The following is a 25,297-nucleotide window of genomic DNA, read 5'->3' as shown; positions in this document are numbered from 1 at the left end:
AAGCTGGCTTAAAGGGAGTGTGGCCTTAAAGAGAGATGGGCTAAATCAGCTTTTCTTAGACAGTGGGTGATTCCAGGATTGTAGCAAGGCTGAGTATGATTTAAAAAAAAAAAAAAAAAAGCATGTAAAGCTGCTCTAGTAAAGAATTAAAAATTTGGAGTTGGAAATGAGAATAATAGGTCCCCTTTAATAAAATTATTTCCTCTAACTTGCTTTTAGTTGACAGAGTGATGCTTAAACAAACTGATAAAATAAAATGTTGTCTCCAGTACTACTTGACAGAGTGTAGACTACAGGATATATGGTAGATCTGAGGGTATGAATGTCCTCAGGGGACACAGGGGAAGTAGTAGAATACTGTGCCATCACATGCTTCAGCTGAGTTAAGGACAGTTCAGTGTTTCCAGATGTTATTGTGCATCTCTTGTCCTGCTTTTTTACAGACTGCAGATGTTATCAGCTGGGTGAATTTTTAGATAAAGATGTGCATTACTCCAGTTTGGCTTGAATGATGGTTAAAACAGTCTTAACTGGACTTAGAAATAAAAACTCTTTTCAGCAGGTGTGAAATTCTACTTGAGATTCATCAAATAATTTATTAAGACTGGTTGCACACACAGTTTACACGGATGAGACCATAAAATACAAAAATAAATAAATACTCCCAATCTCCCCGTGTAATTCAAGTATTGGTTGAAGTGAAATGGAAACAGTCTTCAGAGTCTGTCACACCAGTACTCTGATGTTTCAGTGTGAGAGGGCACATCGATGTGGAAGACCTGTGCGTCAGACGGAGGAGTCTGAGGAGGGCTGTTGACCCCTGAGTCGCTGTCCGGCTCGGATTGGTTCAGCTCTCCTGCTGTGTTTTTCACTTCCAGCTTCTGGGCAGGAAGTGATTCAGGTGGGGGTGGAGCCTCAGCTTTGGGTTTGATGTTTTGCAAGTGCACCACCTCGCTGTGCTCTTGTGTGCATGGCAGAAGTATGGAAACATCCTTGCGGAATTTGGAGCTCATGCTGAAGTAGATGAGCGGGTTGTAGAAGCTGGCAGACTTGGCAAACAGGCGGGTGATGATGCTGGTTGTGCTTGGCACATGGAAGCCCCAGGCTGACCACATAGACACCACTGCATATGGCGACCAGGCCAGGATGAAAGCAGTGCAGATTACAATTGAAATCTAGAAGGAGGCATAAGGAAGCAATTGTCAGGACTTGAGTAAAGTGAAAGGAGGTTTATGACTGAGCAGGCACTTTTAAGTAGACCTTTAAAGAGTCCCATTTTACATTTCTAATCAAATCTTTGCAGCAAAACCCACATAAATAGACTTGATTTTTTTCCTTTTGGCCTACCCTTGTGACATCCCGCTCCATCTTCCTTTGGCGGGTGGTGAGGTAACCGTCAGCTGACATGGCATTAGTGGTTTTCACCGTGTTGATAATGGAGATGTAGGAGAAGAACATGATCATCACCGGGATGAAAAAGCAGAAGATGAGGATGGATATGATGTAGGACTTGTAAATGGTGGAGTAATTGGCTTTGGACCAGTCCACCTCGCAGGTTCCATAACTGCGATCTGAGAAACATGAGCTACAACAGTCAGATTATGGCTCTGTTTTCATATCGTATCAAGTATTGTTGGTTTGATGTATAAAACAGACCCGTATAGCTGCCCCAGCCCAGGAGTGGAGCGACAGACCAAAATACTCCTCCAGTCCAAATGCAGATTAGTGACACAGCAATTGTGTTGATGCTGATACAGTGAGCTGCAAGAACACAGAGCAAGAACATGAGTACAGCCTACGAGCTTAAGCTAAAGAACTGATCATGGGATTGTTTGAAAATGGTTAAAGGTTATGATTTTGGCAACGTGGGACAGAAAAAGTGAGAGGCTCTAAGACGAAGAATTCTTGACTTGTTATGAATGTTTGTTGAACAATGAAGTCTTTTCTTATATTAACAGCCTTTGTAGACATCTGCGACTGAAAAGGACCTCTGTTGATAAAGTGTTCAGGGGAAGAAATTAACAGTTTGTTCTATTTCTAGGCAAAGATCAAATGTCTAATTTAAATAAGACAAAATGCTGACCTTTAACTTACACCTAAAACACATGCAGCATTATTTTTTTTTACATTTTTGTATCCAGCTCCAGTTTTAGCTAAGACAACTGGCACATAACGCAGTTGGTGCTGCACCACATTTACCACTAATGTTCATAATTTAATGGCACATGTAAAACACTCAGGTTTACATGATAAGCCACAAACAGTAAAATTCTTTATTCCTCTCTGACAGCAGAAGCAGTTGCTCAATTTAATTTCCACATAATTAAGGCATTTTTTTTTTAACATCAGTTGTGCCCCCAAAATAGCAAATCTCACCTAAAAACAACTTAATAACATCTTGGAGAAATGAAAATGAAACTGCAGGGCATAAGTGGTTGTTATTTCCACAGCTGAAGCCTGTAATGAGCTTTCATTAGCACTAAAAAAAAAAAACACGCTCTCCTGTCAGATAAGAAACTGCTGCTGGAATGTGAGGAAGGCTGAGAGGCCGGCCTGAAGCTGGACGTTACCTCACTTGAATTCAGGGAGGTTTTGTCTGACCTTTGTTTGGGTGGCATCCCTTAATGTATCTGGTGATGCTGATCACCGTTAAGGTGTTGATGCTCGCAAGGCCGAAGAGCAACGTGAGGAAGCCATCTACCTGGAAGGGGAGAGAGGGAGAGAGAAAGATAGACTGGTGATTCACGACATCGCATCTTCAAACTATCCAAGTGGTGAGCAATGCCTCAGGGCGCAGTGCTGTTGCCTGTCTCATGTCGAACCTTCGTCTGTTGCATTTGCTTTAGACTTTATCAGATAGAGATGCTACAGATCAAGAGCTGTACAGGATTCGCAATGGGAATTTCAAATATAAACTTTTCCTACATCTGCTTATATATATATATATATATATATATATATATATATATATATATATATATATATATATATATATATATATATATATATATATTTTTTTTTTTTTTTTTTTTTTTTCATTTTTGTAGGAAACACTGACTGACTGCCAAATATGGCAACACATGGGGCTTTGTTGCAATCAGCCCATTGTTTGGGAATCTTTTAATCACTGCTCTCCTTAAAGGGCATTATGCTACTGTGTTTCAGTCTGGCTCCAACTGTGTAACACCCAGCTCCATGCTGTGCCATTTCCAGGTGATGAGGATCAGTTAAGGTCTCTTACTGATTACTTTCTTGAGCTTACTTAACTGTAATCCTATTACTGCCGAGCATCACGTTTTTTTCACCCTCATTTGGCAGACTACTAGACCACTAACATTAGTATGATTTCAATTTAGCTATTTGTAATTTTAGCTATTATAATAATTTAGGACCAGGTGGACCAGCTCTTCCTGCAGTTTAGTGCTGGATGAGTCTACTCTGTCTACTCTGCTACTCCTTCCTCTGAATTTCCCTGTAATGTTACAGGGTCCTGTGAAGCTCTTTCATATTCAATAACGTCCTGTCCCATAGAGTGTAAGACGCAGGGGATGTGGCCCAGCTTGCAGCTCAATCATGTCCCATCATGCTCCATGCAGTAAGGACTTCTCACATGCCTGACTCCTTCACCTTTCTTTCCCGTTTCTCCCCTATTTCTGTTACCTCTTACTTGCTTCCCCTATTTACTCCTGAGGCTTCCTTCCCTAGCCCACTTCTCTCAGGGGAAGGTTAAATGGGTGGGAGGGTGGGGGGGAATTCTTCCATCCCAATATTTCTCTTTCACCGGAGATTGGATGACTGAGAGATGAGATCATCTCGGTGGCTGTGGTGAAGCCCAAGAGCAGCAGAGCTTGACTTACACTATCGCTTTCACTCACATTTTAAAGATTACGCTTTTGAGACAAAAAAATATTCTGGTTATACCAGCTTGTTTTTATATGACTCCTCAGAGAGTTCACTCACTGCAGCACGGAAATCACAATTTCTACCACGGCTGGCTTTGAGCAAGAAAAATATCCTGGATGAATTCCAAGCTAAAGTATGACAACTATTTCTTTTCAAGCTGAGGCTGTAGGAGGAGAAAAACATCGAAATGAATAGTTAAACTTGAGATAAGAGCGTGCACCTAAATAAGTCTACAGATATCCACCAATCAGCTCTTAATTGTTCACTGTTTGGTGGTTGACAGGTGCCATACTGCTAGAAGAAAGGGTTCCACAATGGTAATCTTATCACTGATTTAACCTCCAGCCCACGTCTGCAAGAATAATCCCTTGCACGTACACACTCACACACGCATACAGACCTTACTGTAAGACTTCCACAGATTATTTTGATTTACTGACCAAATAGAGCAGATGCATATGAACTTTTTTTTTTTTTTTTGCAAATCTGCACAGTCATCACTTTCCAGCCATGTCAGACAAACACTTCCTGCGATTAGACCGGCTGTCAGTGCTGCAAACAGTACCACAATTTAAAGCTGGGGGAAATAATCAAGGATTAAAATTAAATTAGCCTTTCAAATTTCAATATTTTAAAGTCTAGCCATAGCTTGGCTTTTACCTGGCAGGTCCAGATCCAGGTGATCAAATACCCATCGTCCTTGAAGATATTGAATATTTCTAGGATTCCCCTGGAGTAGCCGAATACCGAAATGCTGGCATCAGAGATCGCAAGGTTTAAAGTGAGTAAATCTGTTGGTTGAAGTGTGGCCCGCTGCCTGTACAGGACAAACATCACTAAACTGTTTCCAAACCAGGACAGCCATCCTGCAGAGAGAGAAGCACACAGAATATCCATAGAGTATAGTAAAGTAAATCTTATGGTAGTATTTGGTATTGTACTGTACTGTAGTAGTATAGTGCTATGGCATTGTAACCGTAGAGTAGTGCATAGTTCAATAGTGCAGAGTAAAAAGTGAAATAATATGAAAGAGAAGTTGCTCTTAGTTCCAAGCCTCATCCTGAAGTGACTCCAATAGTGTGAATAACCTGTGAAGCTCAGTTAAACCTTTTTACTCTATAGTCAGATAAGAAGCCAAGAGGATCCCTTTCTTTTTATATCTCAGACTCTGTGTTACACAAAATCCCTCGACTGCCTTAGCTGGCATGGACCAAAAGGCAAACAGTGCCACCAATCCAAACCAAACTGTGGGTGTCAGCTGGCCTTTAGAAACAAGAGGAACAACAGCTGGTTTTGTTCTTGACACTTGAATAATGTGTGACCCTTTCTTGCAAATGTAGGGATTAAAACGCACGAAGCTAGTTGAGATTCATGGGATGGTTTGAAACCAAGAGGAAATATGTCAAGTAAATTGTTGATCATAAATTACATAAATATTAACATAGGCTCTTTCAGGAGTATAATGTGCAGTGCAAGTTAACATGCAAACAATACACAAATGACACAAATTAAACATTCCAGTTTATGGTGACTGACTTACCCAACACTAACAGGTAGACTCCAATGATGGTCTGTCCTTGCTCGGACAGAGGCGGCTCTGTATGCAGAGTGCTCAGGTTATTATTCCTCCATGGAATATTCACCACCTTCAGAGTGAAACCCTTCAACGTCAGTTCCATGGCCTGAATTTCGATGCCTATGCATGAATTCTTTCTGTCCTCTTCAAAAGCCCTGCTCTCCTCTGCTTTCAGTAGACACTGCACTGACACATGAGCAGGGATGACCGGTCAGTTCATTTTAAATCCAGCTTAGACACGGTCACTAAGACCTCACTACTGACTGTCCAACTGAATGCAGCTGTAATCCTATCTACCGCTTAACAACTAAGCAGATAGAGATTTTGGGTGGAAATTCGAGACAACGCGGAAAGGTTCAGTCGGTTAGTCTGCTGGTGGCAGCAATTTTCAGAGTGGTTTCATAAAGCTTAAAGACAAAGAGCTCATCTCACACAAAGACATCTTAAGGCCCTCAGCAGAGATAAAAACAGTGCTGAACACTGGACCTTCAATTCCAAATGCCCTCTTCTGCATGTTCTTTGATTTGATTGGGTTCCTGCAGTTTTAAAAAGATATTTTGTGTGAATACCAAACAGGAATTCAAGACTGAATATCTGCAATAAGATGACAACACAGAACCAGCATTAAAGTTGCGGTATATTTAGCTTGGTTTTAATAAAAAATATAAAAATAATGACGAGTCTATACCTGCTGCAATAACCGCACTTTGCTTAAATGTAGAGCGCATTAATCTAAACATGCACTACAGCCAGAAGTTTCATATGAAGCGTAATTTAGTTTGTGTGAGCTAATGTGTGAGAAATGCATTGTGTGCTGATGTCAGCGTGAGACCATCTGGCACTTCAAGAGTGCAACACTCGGAAACAAGCTCTTTATTTAGCTCCACCAACAGATGCTGGTCCAGTGTTATTGATTAAAATTGTTTTGTTCTGTGAAAATCTACAATTGCACCCCCCCCCCTCCATCCTCCATCCTCCATCCTCCATCCTCCATCCTCCATCCACCTCCTTGTCACAGTGAGCTTCTCTGTGGTGACACACCTACCCAGAGGGGTAGCCCGAACCACCCCCCTCAGTTTGTATTTAGTTCACAGTGTGCACCTTGTTTCCCTCTTCTGGCTGCCACGGTCCAGGATGTGGTGGGAAGGGCTGCTGCCAGATGCCTCTGTGCTTCCGCATCTTCCTCGTCAAACCCTTGCTTTCAGCCTCTGAAAGCCAGCGAGCAAGAGAAGGAAGGAGCCAAGAGAAAAGTGAACCTCTGACCCCAACTGTCACCCGTCCAGCAGCAAACACTGAACCCAGTCTTTGCACGCCATGCCTTCAGCCAGAGACTCCGAATGACACGGCTACACTCTGCAGTGATCCCTGTGTGTGCAGCCCACAGTGTCACCGAGATTTTCTGACACCTCTGTGTGATGTGATGATGTGGCCGCTCATACCTGATAGTGCTACATGTTAAAGTGCAAATTTTTGTTTGTAATAAGAAGTTGGGAAATTGCCTGTGTCAATTTCCTGCAGCAGCTTGGAAAGCTATCCTCTTACAGTGAAATTAAGGGGATTAAAAGTGCATTTAATACAGTCATTGTTGAGGAGACCTGCTTGTAAGATTAAACTATTGCTAAGAGGCCAAAGGACAAAAAAGACCCCACATCCAATCTACAAGGCCAAAGCTAAAGACAATGGCATCTGTCAACAGTGAAGAAATGTGTGAAGCCAGGATCTTGTAGTGAGTCCACTGCTGTGCAGATATTTGAGCTCTGCTCTGACAAAAAAATGCATACATTCAAGCATAAAGGACGAGTTTGTTAAGCACAAAGCAGTGGCACCTATTGCACACTGCACAATGCTTAAGTGTTGCCACATTACAGGAAGACAACAAGATTACCTTAACTCTCACCTATATACCTTGGCACGTGTTTGTGTGTGTGAAGCTTGGCAGTCACAGTGCATCTACAGTAGGCCACTGTATCTCTCTCTCTCTCTCTCTCTCGTGCTCACTCTCACTCTGTTTCAAGCAAAGGCCGAGACAGAGCTCACAATTTTCCAAATGGAAAATCACAGACACACATACTATTATGAAGGTGTGTGTTAAAGGCTAAGAGCTGTCTGAAGGCAACAAAGCCTCTCTTCACTGGGGACATACAGCGGGTCAAGAGACCAATACAGGATCTGCTTAAAAAAAAAAAAAAAGGTGTGCATACTTTTGCCCTCCCTGTCACTTAATGAGAGACACAGGGACTGCTTGTATGAAGGTAAATGGCTTGTCTGTCATTTTTTGGTCAGTCACAGAAGTACATTTTCACATCTATTTAAAGACACAATATTTGGCTAATGTAGTTATAAAACAGGAAATCTGTAATAAAAACTGCTCGAGGGGGTTTGTCAAAAACTGGCCGATTTTAAATGTTGCCTCTAACAAGCCTGGTAGGAGTAACAATGACTCTAAATATAAACTGACATAGTTAAGATGATTTGACATAAAATTACTGGCAACGATGGGATAGGTCCCATTAAAAAAAAAAAAAAATGAAAGAAAAAACACAAACGACTGCCCACAACATGTTCACACCTATGCTTCAAAGCCTTTGAGCCACTCTGGGCAAATATAATTTCACAGAAGTGAAGAATATGTTTAAACACTAGAGGGCAGTTTACTATGTAAACTTAAAGAGTAATGCCATAGTTTACATGCTGTTATAATTTGGATGAGATGCAGATATTACACTTCCTATGTGAGGTATAGCTCCCATGAGGCAAAGGCAGACCACAGCTGCTAACTTCACCACAGGCACAAAGACTAGACTGTTTTTACTGTTCCCTCTACACCTAAACTGTTTCATGACTCAACAAGGCAAGCCTGCTATAAGCACAGATTGCTGTTTAAAATATAATTATGTAAAAATAGTGCATGGTGTTACAGTGTTTAGTTCTATTGTCCCGCTGAGCTTTATAAAATTGCAAGCAGGAAATGAGCCCTTTATATTATCGGTCTTATCTGCAGTTTTTATTTTCAGGGGAAAAGTGCAGTATTTTTGTCTGAAATACTACACCTTATAATAAACCCCCCATATGAAATAATAGATGAATGGTTCAGTATGCATTTGAAGTGAACACAGGCTCTGTGTTGTGACCATCAAGCAGTGTGGATAGGTTTGGTAGCTCTTTGGCTCTGGACCACATGCAAACATTTATTTGGGCGCTTCGTCCAGTTTGCAATTTCTCTTCCTGAGTGTGTTTTTGTAAGCAGGTAACTTATGTAAGAGGCTCTCACTGAGGGTTCAATACTTGCCTTTCCCAAAGAGGTCTGCACATCACCTTTGGCATAAGGGGGTATTTTGCCAAAATATATATGCAGAAATATTTTAATTAGTTTCTAACTTAATGTCTGTTATGCCTACTGGCATGCAGGGCAGCAACAAAGGCCCTCCACTCTTGTCTGCTTTAAGTTGCTCTTTCCGTAATGTTTGGATTTTTATGGGATGGGGTGCCCAACTCCCAACCTGGTGGACCAGGGATCATCTTAGTCTGATCTCTACCCTTTGGCCTGTCCAATATGATTGAATCTATGGCATAGCTCTCAGGGTCATTGAGACACTCAAGCCCCCATACCACAACAAGGTGTAGATCCAGTGCGGGAAATATTAACCCACAAATAAACCTCTAGAGCCTGTAAAACTTTACATCCTGCAGGTATGTGGATACAATCGGACACAGAAAGCAGTTTTTTTTCCTAACATAGAGTATTGCAATTTTCCAGATTTCCAAAGAGATTGAATTGATACAATTTCTGCCTGGAAAAAATATTCACTTGACAGATTGTGGCTATCTGGAAGAGCTAGTTCTTTGTATCGGCATCCTTGATCCAAAGGTGTGTCCTCCAAAACTGAAACTCTCCTCGGGCCTTCTGGGGATTGAGAAAATCAGTGACCAGCTACAGATCTCTATCGACATCTTGAAGGAATCTAAAACGTCGCTCTGCGTGATATGTTGTAACACATGGGTGCCTGTTGATGCTGGAAAGAGGTAAACACGCTTGAAACTGTCAAACATTTTAAACCCTCATTAAAAAGCGTGACCCTACTAGCAGCAGAGATGTCCTCAGCTGTCCTCATGCACCATCAGGGTCAGTGAGTTGACCCATGCTTGACAGTAGGTTAGTAGGTTACACCATTATCCTCTCCCTGAGCAAAAACTTGTTATACTTAATGATGGCAGCCTCCCTATACCTAATGACCCATATGACACATGCCTGGCTGGGCTTAATTAAGACAACTGCCAGTGACCTGTTGACTGGAAGTTCAATGTAGCACTAAGTGGGAACATTTAAGCCTCTGGTCTTAAATTATTACATTTCTGACGCAGTTCTAAATTTTTAAATGCTCTCTGCAACTCACAAGAAAAAGAAAATCAATTGGCCAACTGAAGCAGAGAACTGGTGTTTTCAGAAAGATTATAAAATGTGCTTATTATGATTGCACCAACTGCAGTAGACTGAAAAATTCGTCTTTCTGTTGGCAATACAGTTATCTGCTAGGTGTCACCCAAGCTAAATTGAACTACTCTTGACCTCTGGATTGAGTTTGTGGTGTTGGTGCCTTTTAGAGCAATATAAATAACTTACTGTGTGGTTAAGAGCAAATCAAAGAAGTCTGCCCAATTTCTTCCCATTTAGTATTTTATTTATACATCACTCAGAACAAATTAGCAGATAATTAAACAAGCTAGCTAGTATTAGCTGATTCTTTTTATTATCATTGCACACAGTACCATGTAATCTGTAGCAGTCCTAAAGGTGCATGTACAGTTGTGGTAAGAAGTTTACATCCACTCATCATGGGCGTGAATTTCGAGGTAATTTGGAGCTTTTTAATGATTTCTTTGAACTGTTCTTTTCCAGGGTGGAATGATTGTGCAGTATACATCTTTAATGACTTTAAAAAACAAGAACTGGGTGCACATGTTTGAATTTATTTTGGATTTTCTCTAATCCACACAGGGTCAAAATACAAAGGTCTTTCGTGATGCAGGCTGCTCTGCTGAGGCAGCAAGAGCTGAAAACTTCCACCAAAGAGAGCCGTGTGCAGCCAGTGATTAGGCTTTCCTCATTAGTTCACATCTCGCTCTAACAAACCAAGATCAGAACCGCCATTAAGCTAAAATCAAGGTTTTAAATTGTCAACAAACCAATGTGGGACCTCATATTTCAAATGCAGTCTTTTGATAAAATTGTCATATTTTTATATTTTTAAGTGGGCTAGCTGTCTCATCTAGCCTTTTGTTTCACCATATAAGCAATCAATCAGCCAGTCAGTCAGTCAGTCAGTCAATCAATCAATCAATCAATCTTTTTTTTTAAAAAATTAAGTCTTTAAAAGGAAACAAAGAAATGCTTCTTTAAAAAAAAAAAGTGCAGTCTACCATACTTGTATGTTTTATTAAAAAAAAGAAGTAAATTCAAGTCAGTGCATGCAAATAGTGAGGCTGTTGTGTTGCATTATGGAAAAGTCGATACATTTTGTGGTCTGTTGATTACAGACCACAGATACAGATACATAGCTCCACTGACCTCTGTAGAGAAAGTGGGTCATTGCAGTAATTGGCATAGACACTGGAAGAATGGGGAGCGGTGCAAAACAATACATAAGGCATTGAAATTAGTTAATGAGGCCAGTTGAAAATGTGTTATGCTGCAGTAGTTAATGTGTAGTCATGTAAAATGCAAAAACATCAGTGTTCTTATGAGATTATTTCTCATCCCTAAGCAATGGTATTTATTGGCTTACAGTGTTACAGTGTGCCCAGAAGTGTCAGGTGCATACAGACAGCTGATAAATGTGAGTCACTTCCATAGATAGATAAATACACAGAACACAGAGTATTTTCAGCTACTCTTTCCAGCTCATTTCCATATGTGCGGTTTCAACTTCTGAGGCCTGGTCTCACTTAAAAGAAAGCGCTTTCCTGACCACCTGGACAACATACCAGACAGTCCTTAGTGGCTCACTTAAGCATTCAATACCCAGCTGTAAAACACCTGGTAAGATCTGGGCTTGCACTGACAATAATGGCCAATGGGTATTGTATAGCATAAGTGTGTGTGTTTGCTAATAGCTGAGCCAGTAGCTCAAGTAAATACTTTCCTCTCAGATATTTTCCTCTGTTACAATTACATTGACTGTTGTCTCATTATAATCTTTTTTTTTTATCTGCAGATGCAACACACCTTTCACTAAAAAGTAACACCTCATAAAAATCTGAGCACCCATAAATCTGCGATGAAAAAAGAGCGAGGACGGACATGATAAATTTGCTCTTCCTTTGAGGATTGCAGTGGCACATGTCCAATAAAAAAGGTACTACACCAGCTCCGTAACTGATCTGATCACACCTAGTATCTTAATTTCTGCTAAGAAGCTGAATAAAAAAGAAAAATCTGCAGCTAGATTTTACTTGTAAAAAAACCAAAAAAGCATACCTTATAAGTCATTTGGAATCATTTTTGGCTACTTGGTAAATGTATATGCAATAGTAGCTACTTTTTTTAGGTCACTGTCTGGTCTGTACCATCTCCTGAGGGAAATATCTGTCTCTTTAGCTGCTAAATGCCCCCATTACATTCACTAGCTATGTGATAATTCTGTCTGCCAGCTGTTTGGTGATAAGTAGGTGGTGTGCAGGTACATGGGAGTGGTGAGAGTGAATCCAACAGATAAACACTGACTGAGCCTATTGCTGCAGATTCATTGCTCTGAATATCCCCATAATTGCAGAAAACAGCCACATACAGCATTATGTGTATGACATTTTCATATTTCCACAAACTCTGTGGCTTTGAGGTTTAAATGGCCACGCAATATGGTGCCAGTTATCAGTTGGAGCAGAGGTGAGTAGAGGTGAATTTACACCTTACTTTAGATTTAATTATATAGTGATTTCCACAGGATGCTGCAATGGTACACATTAAACTTTATAAGCCTTAGTGCTGTGCTACCCTATCATACACTGTATCAAAATTACCATCTCAAACATCTAATAATTACAGTGGGATTTCTTCCTGTTTCATATTTGGGACTTTCTCAGATGTAGCATTTTCTGTGAGTCAGCCCTCATGACATACATTTCAGCTCAGTGGCTCCTATAGTATGTGTGTAATTAAAGTGTCTTTGTGATGTGTTTGCCTTGTTTCCTTGGAAATAAATCACAACAAAAGCTGACATGATAGATTTCAAAAACAGTGTTCTTGTAGTGACCTCATTCCCTAAAGGAAACTGTGCCACTTGAGTCAATGCTTTGTTTTACAGGTCATGTAGCAGAGGTCAAAATCTGTTCTTTGACCTGCTAGATAATTTGTTCAATTCTGAGGCTCCTGCTCGATGACAGAAACCAATCCAGCTGTGTGATTTCCACTCCCTAAAAGAAGCCTACAAAATAGCAAAAAAATATGTGTTGTGTTGAGTTGTATTTTGTGTTGTGAGTGGTGCTGTGAGCCACCGCAAGATGCTCTAGGATATATGGAGATGAAAGAGCTCCAGCCCTCTTCCTGGGCAAGAGGCCAGGACATTCTGCTTTGAAACATCCTGATAAAACAAAAACTCACCATGAAGTCTTTGAGAGATTTTGTTATGCTAGACAGAGGGACACCAGAGTGTGATGGACACAGTATGTCCAATTAATCATGGTAAACAGCTGAGCGTGACATATAACAACAGTAACGATGTCAACAAAGTTTGGGCTTCTATAGGTCTCAGGGATGTGTTTACATTCATTTGACTGGACTGAAATTGTAATACATGTCTCATTCCACATCTGTAAATAAGCTTCCTCAGTATGTTTTATTCAAAACACTCAGTGACAAATGGGCTGGAATTTACACAGAGCACCTACTCTAACAGAGCATTCAAAGTGCTTTTTAACTACAAGCCATGTTCACACAGGGCTTTCGTTCTATACCTGTAAGCACTTTCTAACTAGATGCATCAAGGGCTCAGGATCAAACCACCAGCCTCCTGATTGGTAGATAACTGGCTCTGCCTCCGGAGCCAGAGCATGCCAGCTGCTTCAGTGGCTTTGGTTCTTTTGCTAACGCCTAAGCAGGAATGTTTGTTTTAATTGCGTGTCTATCTCCTTCAGCACCTGCCAAAGCAAATCATATTCAAAAGGCATTTGATTACTTTAATTTTTGCACATATTTATTTCACTACACACGCAGAGTGCAGCTGTTTTTGATCTATATTTAATAGGCTCAGAAGCCTTATTTTATCAAGCAGAGGATTTGATGACCGGCCCATCTCAACCATCCTTTTGCTGTGATCTAGGAAGGGTGATTATGGTTTGACTGGCCCACTGCTTTGATCCAGACTGAAATATCTCAAACTAGACAGCCATGATCCCCAAAGTGATCCCCCGGTTTTCCCACTTGTGTTGTCATAAGGTTGACTTTGCCAGTATTGTGAGCCAATAAACTTAAACAAATAAACAATAAACTCTGAAACTTTGGTAATACTTTGACTTACCAAACTATGTTGAAATTGGAGATCCATATAAGCATTACCTGCTAAATATTAATCCAGATAATGAGAGATGTAAATCAACCTGTTGTCAAATTGCTTCACACTGAACCTGACCAGGACCCAAGGTGGAGCTGATCCATCACTCTTGTTCTCACTTGAATGTCCCAAGGGAAGGGCAATGAGGAGATAAAACTAGGGAGGATAAGAAGACTGTGAAAGGCAGAATGACAGAGCATTATTCTTGTGAAAATAATCAGTCCTTAACGGACTTGCACTTTTCATCAAGTGTTTTGGCTGCACATGAGCTGAAGGAATTCCCCCGGAGCCTGCAACTCAACCTGACAGTGCACTGCTCCACCTCTCCCCGCTGCATCAGATCCTCGTCTTAACATGTCCACCTCCGTCCAATTCATATCCTGAGCATCATCTGCAAGGGATTTTTCTTTACACAAAAAGAAAGGACATCACTGCTCTCATTCATCACAGATGTGGCCCAAATTCAGCTCTTTGACAAATCTTATGCAATGTTTGGTCTAGAGGACCATCCGGATGTGAGACTGAAAACCGGCCCATTTTTAGCAATGTGTTGACAAGTTGATGTCAAGTTCAATACACCAGTTCTGTGAAGTCAAAGGCGAGGGTTTGGTTTCTGAGGTGACTGAGATTAATGGCTCTGCAGGACATGTGCAGGCATGACAGAGGGTTTGTTCTTGTCCATCCACCTTGGTTTTTTTTAGTCTTGCGTGGCTGCGGACTGCAGTTGATTTGCCCTGTACACCTTGGCCTTGGAAAATGAGGTTGTGAGACCAACGTTATAAGGCTTTGAACTTTCCACTGGCAACCTGTGACTTCTACAGTACAAACGCATTTAAAGTCAGTGCGAGCTGGCATGGCCTGCAGCATCCTAACAACCGGACAGGAAAAGCTACCATGGTTATGGTAATAGATGGATGGGCAGTAAGACTACCCATTACTGGGCTCACCGCATCTCTATCAGCGTCTCGGAGTGAACATTTAACAGGCACTGCACTCACGTGGTCACTGTAAACTCCTTCTGAAAATACAAATCAGACAGAAAAAAAACACTCTCCGGGCTCTTTGAGAGGCAAAAGCATCACTCTTATTTTGGGTTTTTCCACAGTGGGTTCTTAAACTGCACGGAATGTATGCCGTGCTTTCACACTTGGTATGTTTCCATTTACCTCCCAGGGCTCACATGTATCATATCTGACCATTATTTAGACAAAAATGCAGCATCTTTAGACAGAGTAGTGACATCTGTTTTCCTTTGTCTCCAGTTTAAATAAATCAAAGCTTCTTGTCTGAGTTTCTGAAAATGTTTTATAGTAATAACTTCATATGATCTGGATGACCCAGTTTTCCTTGTTGGTTTTGCTGAGGTTGGCCAGGCATGAATAGATGCATGTTCCCATTTGCGTATCAATTCATATCTATATACGAACACCCCATTTGTTCTTAGCCAACACACCCACTGATACACACCACGTATATATTATGTAAACAGTGAGTGAGAAAAATAAATGAGCTGATAAAAGACAGCTGTTGCCTTTGGATAGGTAATTAGTCTTGGTTTCAGGCTTCCCCTGAGAGAGAAAGACAACACTCCTAAGGTAAATGAAGTTATGAAGTGGGTATACAACTTGGTTATACAGAAAACTCCAGTGCTGGAAAGTGGATACAGCTCAGGTCTTGAAGGCTTTCCACTGTTTAAGCCCTAAACCACATCTTTACACCGAGGGTGACAGAACGGCCAAATCCCAAACTTTCCCTCCAGCGCCAAAATTTACAATCAGGCTTTCCTTAAAACATATTTGAGCTCACGGCCACTCTCTTGAATATGGCGCTGCACACAGTTAGTTTGAACTTTGGTGTTTTAGCAGGTAATGTACTAGCGTACGGCAGGGCAACTGACAAATTATGTTAGGGTGATAATTAAGACCCCCTTGAAACTCAAAGAACAGTTATTTGCAACCTGAACTGTCTTAAAACGCGGCACGTGCAGCTGCTCCTTACAAAACTCTCCCATCCACATGCTGTTTTCATAATGGGCAACTTGAAGAAACAATCACCAAGTGTTTGCTCAGCCAAGAGAGAGATCCTCACTGTGTAACTGTGTTTTACTCTCTACAGGGTGGCCTGTTAGGTGGAGGTATCAAATGATCACCTATTCTGCTTTCCCTTGAGTGGATGTAGTGACCAAAGCATCAATGAACCACTGTGGAAGTGCAGGCCTGCTGACATGCAACCGAAAAGGGAACCTGTCAATCATTTGATAGGTTTAGACCACCTCAGAAGTAATGCACAATGCAAACATGTAATTGCTCTCTGTGGTAATTACAAGCTATTAAGAATACTTGTAGGAATGTTGCAGTGGGGTGATATTATATGCTGCAGGTTTTTATTTTCTACTCATGCATCTAAGTTGCAAGGTGAGAAAAAAAAAAACATGGCTAAATAGTCTTGCAACAAGTCTGTGATAAAAACCATTTGTTTTACTGTCCAAGATGTCCTCAGGGGAAGAGTAAACAACAAAAAAAAGATGGCTAAACCCTAACACTATATTCCAGTCTGGCATCATGAAAGAAGCTCTTCAGTCATGAGCTGCCAAAAAACAAAAAAAAAAAAACCTAATTCCATCCAACAAATCTCCCTTGAGGGAAAGAGAGTAGTCCAAGGTGTGGTTGCAGTTCTGGAAGTGAATGTTTTGCATTTCAAATCCTTTTTTTTTTTTTTTAATCTTCTGCTTCAAGCGGTGCGGAAATAAAACTCATAAGACGAGCTTGAAAAAACTTCATTAACTGCAGAAAATGTTTGCATATGTAGAGTCTGTAAACAGAACTGCAGGGACCAGATGATGCAGCTGCTCAGCCACATAAACCAACAGCAACACCGCCAGCTGACCATAGGAAGGGCCTCTGGGAGAGAGCTGGAATTTAAGTACATTTTTACAGTGAAAGAGACTGGAGCGTTCTTAAATAAAGATCTACAACCAACCACAAGTATTTACTTAGCTTGAAGCAGCAATGCCCCCACAGGTGGAACCTCCTGTCCTGTGCCTGTGTACGGGGTCTTGACCACAGAGCTGCATAAACTTCACTGAATACCGAGACTGCATGTACGCCCGTATGTGTGACTGTTGTGCACACCCAAGAAAACTGCATACTTCACCGATCTATCATTCAACTTGACAGTCAACACAGCAGAGCATGACCTTTTTTCTTATTAACAGCAATTTACTGCATTCCACAAATCTTTGGTTGCAGGCAACAAAAAAAAGCCTGCCAGTTCCAACACATTCAGCTTGAAGACACAGAAAGTAGCATAGAACGGGCAAAAAACAGATCTGTAGCACCATCTATCTACAAGGGTGAAGCACATTGAAAGGCTTCATTTAGTTCACAACAATCCCAAAGTCTGTCAAAGCCCTTCCAACAGTATTTATATTATAGAACTTTCTTTGTCCTCAGGTGTATATTGTCTGAAAAACGGGTTTGAAAATTATACAAGCTGGTATTAACTTCCCTGGTATGTCTGCAGTGTTGCTGATACCATATTAATCTTTTAGAAATTGTTCCCTTATTTCCCAAAGGCCCACAACAGCAGAGGATGCTCATGTTTGTTTTGGCACAGATTTTCTGGCACAACGCACTCCTACACTGGGAATACACCAGCTTGTAACTCAGATACATGTGACATGAGCTTTGCTTGTGTATGATCGTTATCTAAGAGAAAATGTTATTAAAGAAAAAAAGAACAGAAGTAACATAATGAATGCATTTATTGAAGGAGGAGGAAAGTGGGAAACCACTGCAAGCTGGCTCAACACAGCAGTTTATTAAGTCTCCTGTTTTCAAATATAAGTATTTGTATCTACAGACTAGTTGTGCAGATGGAAAACCTTTACAAACAAACTTATAATACAAAGAAGCCACTTAGGCTGTTCTTCTCCCATTTATTGCTCCTGTTACATGCACCTAGGCACAGAGAGTGTTAAAAATCAGTACCATTGATGTATGACTGTAATTCTACAGGACGTTCTCAAAAATAAATATTACAAATTCAAGCAGCAATACAGTTTTAGGAGTGTAAAAATACAATTTTAAACCCCCCAGTAAGAACTGTATTAGAAAAATCCTTCTGTCAAACAGGAAAATGATTCGTGATGCTTCCAAATTTCACAATATTCACACATTATTGCTTTAACAATCCATAAAGGGTTCATTCCAGGTATTATTTGTGTTATTGACCCGTGCAGGAAAACAAAGGAAACTAAATTTTATTTTCAGGTCTTTCAAAGAGTGAGCTGTTAAGTTCAAACAGCTGACGTATCACCAAAATCCTTGTTCCAGTTGGTGTACATATGAAGAGTTGTGGAACTAACAGTGGGCTTGATTCGCTTCAGAGAATCCTCAAAGTCTTTCTTCTTGATGTTACGCATCTGTGAATATACACAACAGAATAACTGTAGAAACAGTACAAAGGAGACATGCGCAGTACTGTGAGTACTTGAAAAGCATGGTCTCACCTCAGTAGCAGGCATCATACGGACTTGGTCCGGTCCCAACTCTGCACAAGGCAAAGCTCATATAAATATTAAACAGCTTGAGCTCATTATGGGAGCTAAAGTATGTGTGACTGCGTGACCGGTATGACAGAAGGACTCATACCTCTTATTGGGCCCAGTGCAGCATCTCTGGCTAATGCTGTCAGATCGCTTCCTGAATATCCTGCAGTCGCTCTGTGAAATGACACAATGAGTGATTAATGCAAAGTCACATAAAAGCATCTCTCTAAAGTCTTCAGAAGTAAAACTCACTTTGCAAGATGGGACAGGTCACTGTGGCTCAGTGGACTCCCGTGCTTTCCCAAAAGGTTTTTCAGCAGTGTTAATCTTGTCTGGAAGAGTTACATTATATACCTTAATGAAGTGAGAGGCTTTCCAGAAATTGAACCACTCGCATATAAAAAAAACATGATAATTTGAGTACATTTGTGCATGCTTATTTTTCTTATGTACACACCTTCTCATCAGGTAATGTCACATACACTCTTTTTGCAAAGCGCCTGAAGGACAAACAACAAATGGTTGTGACTCATACACCAAAAATAATCCTCCAACAAGCAAACATATTTGCAAATCCAGTCAGGAAAAAGCTGGAACGCTTTGTAAAATGCTAAAAACAAACAATGCAAATCTCATAAACCCATATTTTATTCACAATAGAACACGAAAACATATTTAAAATGAGAAAATGCAACATTTAAAAAAATAATTAAGCTCATTTTGAATTTGATGGCAGCCACACATCTCAATAAAGTTGGGACAGGGACATGTTTACCCCTGTGTAGCTTCCCCTCTTCTTTTAACAACAGTCTGTAAACATCTGGGAACTGCGGAGAGCAATGTTGTCCCGTTCTTCTCTGATAGAGGATGCTCAACAGTCCTGGATCGTTGTTGATGCATTTTTCGTTTCATGGTGCACCAGATGTTTTCAGTTGGTGAAAGCTCTGAACTGTAGGCAGGTCAGTTCAACACCGGACTTTTCTACTATGAAGCTGTGCTGTTGTAATAAATACAGTGTGTGGTTTAGCATTGTAGTGCTGAAATTTGCAAGGCCTTTGCTGAAAAAGATATAATCTTGATGGGAGGATATTTTGGGAGCATATGTTCTCTAACCTGTATAAACCTATCAGCATTGGTGGTGCCTTTCCAGATGTGCAAGCTGCCAATTCCATAGGCACTGATCCACCTCCATAACATCAGAGGTCAAGGCTTTTGAACTGAACTCTGATCCCTCAAAGAACAGTTCTACAGTTTGCCTCAGTCCATTTCATTGAGCCTCGGTCCAACTGTGACCAACTGATGGTCACAGACAATGATTTCTGAACGTGTCCCTAAGCCCATACAGTGATTTCCATAACAGAATCATGCCTGTATTAGATCCAATGCTGCCCGAGGACCCGAAGATCACAGGCATCCATTTGACTTTTGGTCTTGTCCCTTGCGCAAAGAGATTTCTTCAGATTATTGGAATCTTTTGATGAGATTATGTAAATGATGTATTATGTAAATGAGATACTCAAAGTTTTTACAATTTTATGTTGAGGAACATTATTCTGAAACTGTTGCACAATATGTAGATTTAGTTTTTTGCAGATTGGTGACCCTCTGCCCATCTTTACTACTGACCTGTTGCCAATTAAGCTAATTAGTTTCAAAATGTTCCTCCAGCTGCTTTCTTCTTTCCAGTTTGTTGCCCCGTCCCAACTTTTTTGAGCTGTGCTGCTGCCATCAAATTCAAGATGAGCTCATATTTTTCTTAAAAAATAGTGCATTTTCTCAGTTTAAACATAAACATGTTTTCTAGATTCTATTGTAAATAAAATATGAGTTTATGCAAATCATTGCATTTATTTTTATTTACATTTTATACAGTGTCACAACTTTTTTCCAAATTGGTGTTGCAGAATGGCAGAATGTACCTTAACACTGCTTCATCCAGCTCCTGAGGTCTGTTAGTTGCTCCCATTACAAGGACGCGGTCATCGTTTCCTGACTGCACCTGAAACCCAGAAGAGCTTCAGCGAAAACAACACCAGCGCTCTCTGAGTTAACTAAAACTTGACTGTGACCCCTCTGATGATGCCATGAGGCATCATCAGAGGGGTCACAGTCAATTTGTTAAACAGGAGTTCTACTCCGTTTAAAAATTCCTGAACTTACCCCATCAAACTCAATGAGGAACTCAGTTTTTAAACGGCGAGAAGCATCGTGCTCCCCCTCCCTCCTTTCACAAAGCAAGCTGTCCACTTCATCTGAGGACACAGTGAGGTTTATTCATGAGCTGAAATGTTTGGACTAAACTGCTGTTTAAGGCACATCTAGAGTAACACACACCGATGAAGATGATTGAGGGCTGCAATTCTCTTGCTACTGCAAACAGCGCTCTTACAAGCTTCTCGCCTTCTCCCACCTGTGACGGTGACAACATGAAACGTTTAAGAAAAAACTAGTGTAGGTGGTGAGAGATCATTAAAAGTGTTAGACGTGTTTCTTACGTATTTGGAGGTCAAACTGGCAGCGCTGATGTTTAAGAAAGTTGCATTAGACTCTGCAGCAACTGCTTTGGCCTAGCAAGAGGAAATAAAGGCTGTGATTCAACTGACGATAAAGAGAGGGCTATCAACATCTATATGCAAAAAGCAAAGCACAGTTTGATATGGATGAAGTGCTAATAGCTGCTGCTTCTATTGCGTGACAAGGTCTCCTTTTTTTTTTTTTTCTTCATTTTTGGCCACAGCAGCTTTTATCAGCAGTGGAGGGAGACAGGAAATGGGGGAAAGATACAGGGGAAGACACGCAGGCAAATTGGCGACAGGCCGGGACTTGAGCCTGAGCCGCCCGCACCGCAATGCGGCATATGTATGTGGTCGCCGGCTTCACCACTAAGCCACCCGGGCACCCTGACAAGGTCTCCTTTTAAAGCTTGTTCTCTTCTAGTATTACAAAGTAGATGTGCTCAAGTGACAGAAAGATAACAGAAAATGTAGCGTACTAGCATTTTATTAACACTGTCATAGTATTTTGAGGGTTTTCATGCCTGATCAGACAGAGGAATAGCTCCTGTTATTTTCATTTTTTTTTTGAGATTTGAGCCTAATTACATAAATATCTGTGCCTAATAACACATATGATTTGTAGTGCTGTAAAGTTAACTTACAAGCATGGTTTTCCCATTCCCAGGGGGGCCAAATAAAAGCAAGCCACGTGCAGGAGCTCTCAGACCAGTAAAAAGCTAAACAGAAAAAAAAAAAAAACAATAAAAGCTTTACATGTCAAAAAAAGAAAAAATGGAAAAAGCATAATTATGGTAAGCAGAGACAAAACATTTGTAAGTAATAACCTCAGGTCTTAAGGCAGGAAGAATGACAATTTCTTGAAGTGCTTGCTTTGCCAGATCCTGTCCCGCAATGTCTTCAAAGGACACGGTCGCTCCCCTGTGGACAGTAGAGGAAACATTTTAAATGCGCAATGCTTAATTTATTGCAGTTCACTCAAAGAACAATGCATTGTTGATAACATACCTGTCTACAATTTCATTCAGAATCAAGTTGGCCAGTTTGCTGTCCACATTCTTGAAGTTTTTTAAATCCTTCTTCGGGGGCTGTTTCACAGCCACTGGTCTTCCGTTTTGAGCTTTTCCCATCCGAGGGTTTGGCTTAGAAGGAATAAGATTGTCCCAACAAAGCATTAGACATCGGACAGATGGCAAATGGTATGTAACTGGACAATTAAATAATGAAAAAGAAAAAAATAAATCACCTTTGGGTCAGCTGGTCTCGATGGAGGTCTTACAGCAGTAGAGGGTCTGATGTTGGTGGAAGCACCTACAGACTGGCTTTTAGGAGCTGACTTTGGTTTTGGAAGGGCGTGAGTTGATGTCTCCCGGGGGTCACTTCTCTTTTTAGAGGCCAGTGTTGCCTCTGTGAAGCAGGAAAATTTATTATCTTGCCGACTCAGCATACATGACTTTAATAAAGAAATAATCAAAGCAGGCCAGACTTGAAGAAATCGGAGTGCCACTCACCTAAAAGGGCAAGCCTGTCTTTTGCCATGGTTAGGTTGTTGACCATTTTATCTTGAAGTCTCTTTGCTCTGTCATACTGCTCTCCTGTTAAAAAATACACTGAGTATGAGGTTACTGCAGATCGACAGCACACGTCATATCTGGATGTGTTTGTAATACCTTGACCCGAGATCTCTATTAATATACCCCTTTCAAGCTCAGAAATCCCTTTCTTGTACCACTGCACAGCCTCCTTCTTCTCTCCTGTGACCACAGAGAGGAAGAGGTGTTTATTACAAGCGTGCACACGCACAACAGCGGTTAATAACTCAATCAACAAACCTGTGTCATCTTCATCGATCTTCAATGCCTTCGATATATACTCAAACGCCTGCTTATGGTGGTTTTTAATAACTTCGGCGCTGTCTTTGGTCTTACTTGCGTTTGTTTTGGTCGACATTACTCTCGCGCTACTTTTGCTGTTCTCATTTATAACACGATTAGCCCGTCATGAAAATGTTTAGCTCTTAACTCGCATTTAAATGCGGTTCTGACCTCTCTCGGTGGGAGAAAACACGATGCTTTCGCCTAGTTTAAAACATAAAATCCGGCGCCTCGTCACAACACAAACATTTCCAACGCCAGCTTCCGGTTTGCCGAGCGTAACAGTGACAGGAGATTCCGTCCCTACCCATTCAATTCACCTAGAGGGCGCTCGCGAACTCTTCCCCCTGAATGCTCCGTTAGACGCCGCACTGAGCGGGTGGGCCCGTTCATAGACATATGTAATCCCTCGCTACTTCGCGGTTCGCTTTTCGCGGACTTGCTGTTTCGCGGGTTTTCAATCAGTATTAGTGTAAAATATTTATTGCGGTATTTTCGCTGTTTCGCGGGTTTTTGCGGTACTCGTTCTTCACATGCGTAGTACGGGTTCTACAGTAATGTATATATTTGGTGTATAAGTGTGTGGGGAGAGTTTATAAAAACTTAAAATAGTGTATAACTACTAAAATAATGTATAACTATTAAAATAAATATAGCGTTCATACTTCGCGGATTTTCACTTATCACTGGTCCTGGAACGTAACACCCGCGATAAGTGAGGGATTACTGTATGTCTATGATATGTATGGCTGTGGTACGTCAGCGCGTCCGCCATATTGGATGTGGCCGAAGCGCCTTTCTACGAAGTTCTTAAAGTTAATGCGTCTCATTCACACATTCAAATACGCACTAATATATAGTGGGAAACTGATAGGCACTAATAATAACGTAACCTTCTCTGATAATTATAACTGATTAATACTTCACGTATGTTACGGTGCAGGAATCAAACCAGCGTGTTTTTATGAGCGTTTACAGCTACCGATATTTGTAACGCTGTTCCTGTGATGATAATGCAGTGTGTGATCACCCAGTGTGATCTACTTCAAGCTTCAACGTGTGTTGCACGTCCAAAGATGCACTTCTGCATCCCTTAGTTCAAAGAGTGGTTATTTGAGGAGCCGTTGCCTTATGAAATAACCAGATCCTGACATGTAGATATACCATCTGCAGGTTTCTGAATTTAAAAAATAATAATTTTATATTCAGTGATTTTTAACAATTGAAGTATTATTAATGGCAATCTTCAAGACAAAAAATGAAAAAAATAGACACTGATGTACTTCATTTTCTGTTAGCGATGAAACTGTATACTAAAATTATAGATCTATGTTTTATTGCATAGAATAAGATTTTATGATTAAAAAAGTAAAACAAAAAAGAGCTATTTCCAGCTTTTGTAAAGTGCTTTATAAATTAAACGTGTTATTATTATTATTACTATACAAAAAAAAAGGGGCCAAGAAGCACAAATGCAAAAATAGACTGATGAGCAGACAGCAGCAAACAGAAGGTCTGGAAGATCAGTGAGTCTTTATTTGTAGTTCGGGGCAGTGTAGTAAGATTTTCATTGTTTGGAGGAATTCACAGCGGGACTACACAGTATTATTGCAACGTCTCCAAATTCTTTTTTCAAAATGTTGTAATTGCCAAATAAAATTTAAAAAAAAGTTCACTCTTACCTGTGAAAGGTAAGCCCATGTAATCCAGTTTCGACTGTAAAACGGTTTGAACAATGCCACGCAGCACCCGAGTGATGCCCCTCTATGTTTATATTTGCCACATCCAGCGATGCGCCTGCTTATATGTCTATGGTTCATAACCATAGACATATACGGAGACGACGCATTGAGCGCTGAATCGTACGTCAACGTCGTCGCCATATTGGATATGGCAAAAATAAAGAGTAACTGTAATGGACACTGTGAGCTAAGCAGAAAAATACACTAGTTAGGAAAAAAAAAAACATTTTCTTTTATAGATTCAAAAGGTTGTGTCAGTAACATAAAAGAAGTAAAGCGAAATGAAAAAAACTGAACATTTCTTGTTTCGTAGTTTTCACAGCTAAAAAATAATCCAGTAAACTTTAAAATGTGCATGTATAATGTCTTTAAAAAACATAAATCTAAGTCTTTTCATGTTAAAAATTCTGCTCCATATAGTATAATTTTGCAAGCTCCTCTTCCATTTAAAATTACTTTTTTCATTGCAGTGCCCATACAGTGTGCTGCCTCCATTGCTGCAATATACAATATGGTTTAATTAAAACTGAATTGAAGCTGTAGTTTATGGCCATGCCAGCCTGAACACACCTGCTCTTGGAAGTTAAGCAGGGC

General features: G+C 40.6%; 2 protein-coding genes across 2 annotated transcripts; both read right to left on the bottom strand.

The window, feature by feature from the left end:
• Positions 1 to 565: 565 nt before the first annotated feature.
• On the bottom strand, positions 566 to 5,683 carry LOC115793199 (visual pigment-like receptor peropsin). The gene is made up of 6 exons (XM_030748071.1): positions 5,444 to 5,683; positions 4,564 to 4,769; positions 2,602 to 2,701; positions 1,657 to 1,761; positions 1,348 to 1,571; positions 566 to 1,175 (listed from the first exon to the last, which is right to left on the bottom strand). Exons 1-6 carry the CDS (start codon positions 5,580 to 5,582, stop codon positions 717 to 719), a joined length of 1,233 nt encoding a protein of 410 aa, XP_030603931.1. The 5' UTR covers positions 5,583 to 5,683; the 3' UTR covers positions 566 to 716.
• A 12,087-nt stretch (positions 5,684 to 17,770) lies between these two features.
• On the bottom strand, positions 17,771 to 23,348 carry LOC115793125 (spastin). Its single transcript, XM_030747914.1, has 16 exons — positions 22,920 to 23,348; positions 22,758 to 22,841; positions 22,599 to 22,682; positions 22,334 to 22,494; positions 22,096 to 22,229; positions 21,915 to 22,008; positions 21,732 to 21,806; positions 21,070 to 21,141; positions 20,909 to 20,984; positions 20,735 to 20,826; positions 20,494 to 20,573; positions 19,032 to 19,074; positions 18,827 to 18,906; positions 18,678 to 18,748; positions 18,536 to 18,576; positions 17,771 to 18,448 (listed from the first exon to the last, which is right to left on the bottom strand). Exons 1-16 carry the CDS (start codon positions 23,035 to 23,037, stop codon positions 18,323 to 18,325), a joined length of 1,431 nt encoding a protein of 476 aa, XP_030603774.1. The 5' UTR covers positions 23,038 to 23,348; the 3' UTR covers positions 17,771 to 18,322.
• Positions 23,349 to 25,297: the final 1,949 nt, after the last annotated feature.

This window comes from Archocentrus centrarchus, chromosome 15, assembly GCF_007364275.1.
Source record: "Archocentrus centrarchus isolate MPI-CPG fArcCen1 chromosome 15, fArcCen1, whole genome shotgun sequence".
NCBI classification, from domain to species: Eukaryota; Metazoa; Chordata; class Actinopteri; order Cichliformes; family Cichlidae; genus Archocentrus; species Archocentrus centrarchus.
This window is presented reverse-complemented; position numbering and strand designations above follow the sequence as displayed.